Consider the following 7,500-nt stretch of genomic DNA (forward strand, 5'->3'; position numbering starts at 1 on the left):
ACAGATGATGCCTTCAGGGACTCCTTAGAGTTCAAGTGAAAAAGTCTGAAATCAAACGTTCACAGCAGCTGAAGCAACAGATGAGTTAACCAGTTAACACGCTGAGCAGATTATCTTTAAATAGACTCCAACAAACCAACCAATCAGGATCAAGATTTGACCTGCTGTGGAAATACTCAAAGTTATAATGAATGATTCAACAAAACAACATCATCATCACCATGACAACGCAGTCACACAACCCTAAGAGAATCAGAGACGAAGATTCAGAACATCATCATCATGTATTAGTGTTCCACAGTCACAGAGATCTTCTCTGGTAAAATCTTCACTTTATCCACAGTGTTAATGTATGGAAACATCCTCTCAGTGAAAGTGTGTTTGAAGGTGTGTATGTGTGTGTTAGTATCAGGATCAGAGAACGACAGCTTTCCTCTGTTACAGTCCAGATTCACTCTGATCCTCTGAGGCTTCTTCTTCACTGAGAGATCAGTGACTGGATGTGATGAGGAGAGTGCTTTGTATTTACCATCTTTGAACCATATTCTCCAAAATCCAGACTGTATGAGTCCCTTCCTCTTTACAGACTCTGCTAACACACCCAGTGTCCAGCATGTACTGTCTCCAACCTGGACGTCCCAGCTGTGAGTCCCTGAGTTAAATCCCTCAGAGCCCAGGACAGACCAGAAAGAATCAAACCTCTCTGGATTATCAGGAAGCTGCTGTCTCTCTCCTCGTGTCACACAGGTCAGATCTTCAGACAGGATGAGGACTGGACGAGCAGTGTTTGGGTCCAGAATGACCGGACTGTAGGAGACCATGTCCTTCATCTTGTTCCAGATGTTGAAGCTCAGGTTGCCCAGGTGTTTGGCCTGGTCTATCAGAGCTCCTGAGGGCAGCTGTGGATCCTCCAGCAGGGGGCGCTGCTGGACTCTTTCCACTGCAGCCTTGTAGTTTTTCAGGAATGAGACGTCTTCAGCTCTCAGCTCGTCCTCTGTGTCTCTGACTGTGTGTGAAAGAGCTGCTATCTCTCTGCTCAGAGCCTCCATCTCCTCCTTCATCCTCTGACTCTTCTGCTCCTCTTCCTCCCTCAGTGCACACAGCCTGGCCTCCTCTTCCTCTTCTAGAAACTGGTGAAGCTTCTTAAACTGCTCCTTAATCTGCCTCTCTGTGTGTCGGGCCTGGACCTGAATGTGTTCTGCTGTTTGATCAAACTTCACTTTAACTCGTTTACAAACTTTTAACTTCTTCTTTACCGGCTCCAGAGTTTCCTGAAGTTTCTTCTTGTGTTGTCCAGCAGCTTCATCGATGGGTCTGAATCTGTGCTCCGAGTGTTTTTCTGAATCTCTGCAGACGAGACACACCGGCTCCTGATGGTCCAGACAGAAGAGTTTGAGTTTCTCAGAGTGCAGACTGCAGAGATCCTCTGAAGCTCTCTGATCTCTCTCCTGCAGAAAACTCTCACTCAGGTTCTTTAAAGTAAAGTTAGGAGGTAAATCATTTGAATGTCTCTTCTTACAGAGTGGACACTCCTGGTTCTCCTTCTCCTTCCAGCAGCTCTGCAGACAGTCTTTACAGAAACTGTGGAGGCAGGACAGGATCACTGGATCTTTAAAGATCTCGAGGCAGACCGGACAGCTCAGATTTTCCTCTAACTTGGACGCCATTTTATCTCAGAGTCAAGCTGAAGATGCAGCAGACGTACAGCTGGGAGTCACTCCCTTTCAATGATAGTTCGATTCTTTGTTGTCTTAAATCTGTCGCTAGGTTGGTGGATTCAGTAGCAGGTTGAAGTTCAGGTATTCCCAGTATCCTTTTTCCCCCAAGTATTCCAAAATTTTAGCATTCTCTCCGGCAGCCGTCTGATTCCGCTCTGAAGGTGAATCGAAATGTTGATCTCTGAATGTGTGTTAGTCTGTAAAGAGAGCCAGAATCACAACCTGTTTTCCTGGTTTGTCTCAGGTGAGTCAGGTGAGGGGGCGGAGAGATAACAGGAGTCACTGAGCTCAACCTGCAGAGCTCACACTGATCCTGCAGAGGGCGCCATGGCTCTAAACTTCCACCTGATCAGCTGTGTCTACCTGCTGCTCCTCTATCCAGCAGAGGAGGAGGAGGAGGAGGTGGATTAAAAATGAAAGAGATGTCTGCAGGAATCAGCAGGGCCGTCTGATCTCGGCTGACACTCGGTAGCACTCAGCAGAGCAGACTCAGCAGAGGTCAGAGGTCACGTCACTGCGTGTTAGACAGGAAGTGACAGCAGAGAGCAGGGGGGACACAAAGTGATGTTTGTTTCAGTCTGATGCAGGCAGAATGTGTGGCGCCTGTCTGCTCATGTCTGAAACTGTGTTACCTAAAAATGATGTATCTGTGAAATTTCAAATGGCATGTTTGTTTCTTAAACTATTTTACCATTAATTAGTTTTAATCGTTCTTAAAGTAGTAATATGTAACTCTGCCCCCTAGTGTTTAAAATGTGTACTGCAGTCTAAATTCTAAACATCATAGAGAGCTGTCTCCCCCCCCCCTCCTCTCTAGAGTCCATGCTCACACAGGTCACCATGTGGTGGACTCTGAAGCTTCAGTGTTTATCCAGCTCTGCATGGGTCTGTAAACCTTTCTGTGTTCTAACCTCTCTCCATTTTTCAAAAGCATCTCCAATATTGATCCTAGTTTGAGCACGTTTCTGCTCGTGGAGCTTATTAGAAACATGCAGAGGCTTTTTAGGTCGGGTACAATCACTTCTATCTGAACCACTTCTCTTGACCCGCTTCCATCGCTGCAACACCTGTTGACCTGATAACTGCTCTCATATCTGACAAATCGAGGGGCGTCCAAAACGGCCATGTGGGGGGGGTCTTAAAAGCGCCTACCTTCTCTGGTCCAAACAAATCCAGAGCATTCAGGACCAGAATCTAAAGTTAGAAGGAGGACATACTGGCTGCTGCATTGTTGTCAGAGAAGCCAGCACTTCAACATGTTTCCTTAATGATCAGATAGTAAGATACCTTTATCATTTACTCCTCCTTTAATCATTTAATTTCTATAGTTAATCACTGGATGAATCACAGGTCTAATATTCAACTATTTGGCATTTCAAAACAGTTAAGTCCATACTGACAATTTGAAGCAATTCTTGTGTCGATTTGAGAAAATAAAAGTTATCAGCTCCCTCTCTATCGGTCTGTGTGTGTGTGTGTATGTGTGTGTGTGTGTATGTGTGTGTGTGTGTCTGTGTCTCTGTGTGTGTGTGTGTGTGTGTCTGTGTCTCTGTGTGTGTGTGTGTGTGTGCGTCAGAGAGTCGTGTTAAGTTTTAAACAAAAGCTACGTCTGTTTGTGTGCAGCGTCTCGTTCACTGCGGCAAGTAAACAGACGGTGCTTTCACTGTGCCTCGCTGTGCTGGGATAATTCAGTGTTTGTCTGCCTTGGTAAACACTACACACACACACACACACACACACACACACACACACACACACACACACACACACACACACACACACACACACACACACACACACACACACACACACACACACACACACACACACACACACACACACACACACACACACACACACACACACACACACACACACACACACACACACACACACACACACACACACACACACACACACACACACCAAGAGGGAGGCCAACACAGGAAGCAGTCAGTCCTGGATTGGATTATTTATGTGATTTTCCAAACACTGACAGATCATCAGATATAATTCACACCGCGAGCGGACTTTCTTCACTTAAGCGATCTGTATCGATAGAGGGCAGACCAGAGGCTCCAGTATTAATGATTCTAAATTCTGACATTCATTCGAACCTGGGGGAGAAAGTTCAGATTCAGACTGTAATGAGCCCTTCATATTTGAAATATACAGTCCATCAGCCCACCAGGCCGTCTGAAGTAGTTTGCAGTTTGATCCAGCAGAGGGCGCTCTCAACGTAACTTCACCATTGCATGCCCTTTTGACCTCAGTAAATGAAGACTAACATTGTGTTGTAGACTTCCTGTCCAGGTCGATCTATTCTGCCCAGCTTGACGAAAGCAGACTTGGAGCATATTTGAAACGGAGCTGTGGAAACAGGAGCATTGACTTGAGTCACAATGACGGACCGCGGCGCACGCAGAGTAGGTGGAAATTGGCCGTTAAAGAGACAACAGCTGAGCCGTGTTCAGGCAGAGGCTGAAATGAGGGTTTTGAACGTTACAAAGCTACTTAACCGTTTAGCGGTCAAACCATCTCTTTTTTTTTATTACAGTATCTAGAAGTCTGTGAAAGTGTGGTGTACATTTTACTTCCAGTCTCCGTCTGGGTTGAATCAAAGTTACAGTAAAGAGGGAAGCTTGAAACATCAGTAATCACTTCCACATTTTGAACTGCTGTTCCTGAAACTGCATCACGTCACAGTGAGAATAAAATGATCTGCACTGATGAATCACCGTCGACTCTGGAGGGAAGTGAAGTGACTCGCTGACTGCTGAGAAATGTTTGTAAAATTCAGCAGAAACAACAAAGTACGTCACAGAAAAACTTCACAAAGTCCTGCAAACACTCCATGGAATTGAGAGATAAACCAAAGAGGTCAGAGGTCACATACAGGGAAAATGATCAGTCATGATTCTCTTAACTTGTCTTTCATAAAGGAGTCGCTCAGTGCTCTTTGAAATGTGGAAGTTCGAGTCTCCAGTATCAGGGACTCACACAATCATAACGCTGATTTCAGAGTCTAGGATTGACACTTGTCTTCAGTTTTCTGATTATCTCTGGTTGTCAAAAAATAATCATTTTTAACATTTTGACAAAAAAGATGACTCGACCTGGCTCGGTATTTTTTGGGTAGTTTAATGATATTGTTATTTATATTAATAATAATTAAATATAATTATTAAAGAATATAACCAAAGTTGACTTGATAAAACCTCAACACTGATTAATCGGTCGGGCTCTAGTAAAAATGAAACAATGTGGGCCCAATCACACTGAGATGCCACCCGTTCAACTTTTCAGCTCAAGGCGCTCCCAGCTGATTTATTCCCCAGATATGCTTTGGCGTTTTTGGAGCAGCCGTGCCTCGCTAATTGGGCCCTTTAGATACCTGCTTCGACACCAATGCAAACAAGAAAAAAAGTTTTATGGACCCCATATTGGATAATATCTTGTTTTTAATTTGCAAAAAGTGCAGGCGAACTCCCGAAACATTGTCAATGTATTTGTGTAATTGAGACATCGCTCTCTTTCTTTTGCTCGCAGCAGCTTTTGATTAAAAAACACAACTGAAGATCTGAAGTATTTATCAAAGCTTGTGTATTTTTTGATGCCTTCGATCAATAAATGAATGAAGAGAAAGTATCAAAACTATCAAACATGATGACGATGCTGCTTAAAAGCACAGAGTCAGATTCACACCCGGGACTGATTCCAAGAGAAGTCAGGAGTAAACACAAATAATAATAATGATGAACACCTGGGCTACAGACAGCAGCTTCTTTCAGACAGAAGAGGCTGCAGAAAAATGTGCAGGTTTGTTGATGAAGTGCAGCCACGTGAAGCCAGTGGAGCAGAGATGAAGGAGAGCCGTGTGTTGGAGCAGAAAGCAGCTGAGCAGAAACGTTCTCCGCTGACTATTTCGGGCTGCATACTAAATCATCCACGTCAGAGCCGGGCCCAGAAACCCCTTAGAGATCTGAGGGATCACACCTGCTTCTGTTCAGAGGTGCAGAGAGGACGAGCAGCGGACAAAAAGAGGTGGAAAAGAAGACTAACTGGACGGTTTCTGTTCGTTATAGAGCAGCGAGGGGGGACACGACGGACCTCGCTGACGGGACACGTGGACGCCTCGGAGGCCGACAGATGAGCAGAGCTGAACAAAGACGGGACGGAGACAGAAGGAGAGGCAGGCTGCAGGCTGCTCGTCTTACATAACAACTTGTACCTCCTGAACCAGAGTCCTGCTGCAGCCCAACATCACGCAACGCTCCACAGAGACTTCAGCGACTAAAATATAAACACACACAGGATCACAAACACCAATCAGAGGACGAGAGAATGAGAAACTATCCAGTACAGAACCTCCTCTAGAAATCTCCTCATTTTAAGTGTCATACAACTTTATCCCTTCAGTGGTTGGAGCTTCCTGCTTCCTTTGTGTCTCCAGAAGGAAAACACTCTTTAGTAGAGCCCGATCAATTAATCGTCCAAAATATCAGCCGATATTAGCATATCCAGTATCGGCTAATCTTATCTCCGATGTGCGCGCATATTACTCGATTTATTCAGTCAAATAGCATTTCATTTGAGTATCACTGTATTACACTAGCAGTTCTCTTTCACCAGCAGGGGGCGCTCTATTGATTACAACAAGCCTCATCACTCTGCAGAGTGTCGAGCGGTGATGCACGTACATGCTCCGTTACTTTCCAGCTGAGTGACCATCTTGTCTTCGTTAAATCTTTTCCACAAATGTTTCATAACTGCATTTGAGGGATCAACAAAATAAATGTGAATATCTACAGATGGAACATAGATCCAAGAAAGATATCGGCAGATATATATGAATCAGCTTTTTTTTTTTAAATCCCCAATATCAATGTCGGTATCGGCCCCAAAAATCACTTATCGGTCGGTGCAGAGGGAGGCTTGGGAGGGTGGTAGGTTTTAGGTTAGGGACTGTGACTATGATGTTATCCGGCTTTATTAGCTCTCATATGTTGTAATGATTAATTGTGTATTTTGTATCGTTTGTGTGTTTACCTGCGCAGTTTGCAGATGGAATCTAGCTGATCAGCTGATAATGCATCTCCTCTCACGAATTGAGATTCATGTATATTTTCTACACGGCCCCTGACAAACTAAACAAACTAATCTAAATCCAAACAGTCCTGATTCCCAGACATTGAATTGGATCATTCTTCCACCTTCTCAGCCGATACTGACCTCAAAACTTGACTCCACACACGATGTCTGTGAGATGGTCAAACTAAAGGTTTATTAGCGATAGGACAGTGGATAGAGTCAGAAATCAGGGATGGAACAGGGGCTGCCCGCTTGGAGGACTATAGCCTCTGTATAAGGGCGTATGCACTAACCACTAGGCCACCGGCGCCCCCTTGGCTTTATAATTGAGGTCAGTCACATTGACATCGTCCTCTATTGACTCGCTCTTGCCTTGGATCTTTGTGAAAAACACGTGTCTCAGGTATGTTATGTTCTTCTTTTTAATTATAATATCTTCATGCACAACTGATTGTCTACATCTTTTCTCACCAACTCATCACTTTTAAATGTCACGGCCTGACCTTTTCAGGGTCATCGCAAACTGTCCAACACCTCCCGACATCTCTGAGCTCTTTCATGGTCATAAGACTCACAACACAAACATCAACGAGAGCGTCAAAGAGGTCAATCTGTTTATGAAGACTTTTTTTCTTAAAGATCAAGAAGTTTTATTGTTTTAAAACGAATCAAAGTGTGACGGCGGTGGTCC

At 44.4% G+C, this 7,500-nt stretch overlaps 2 protein-coding genes across 3 annotated transcripts in view; both read right to left on the reverse strand.

Moving 5' to 3' along the window:
- The window catches only part of LOC132978408 (nuclear factor 7, brain-like), a 2,503-nt gene extending 782 nt beyond the window's left edge, over positions 1-1,721 (reverse strand). The window contains exon 1 of the mRNA XM_061043616.1: positions 1-1,721. This exon is cut by the window's left edge and continues 782 nt beyond it. Within this exon, the coding sequence (XP_060899599.1) occupies positions 288-1,667 (1,380 nt within the window). The 5' untranslated portion in view covers positions 1,668-1,721 and the 3' untranslated portion in view covers positions 1-287.
- rasal2 (RAS protein activator like 2) overlaps positions 1-7,500 on the reverse strand; it is a 69,612-nt gene that overhangs the window by 40,960 nt on the left and 21,152 nt on the right. The gene's annotated exons all lie outside the window — the stretch shown is intronic.

Source organism: Labrus mixtus, chromosome 8, assembly GCF_963584025.1.
Source record: "Labrus mixtus chromosome 8, fLabMix1.1, whole genome shotgun sequence".
NCBI lineage: Eukaryota > Metazoa > Chordata > Actinopteri > Labriformes > Labridae > Labrus > Labrus mixtus.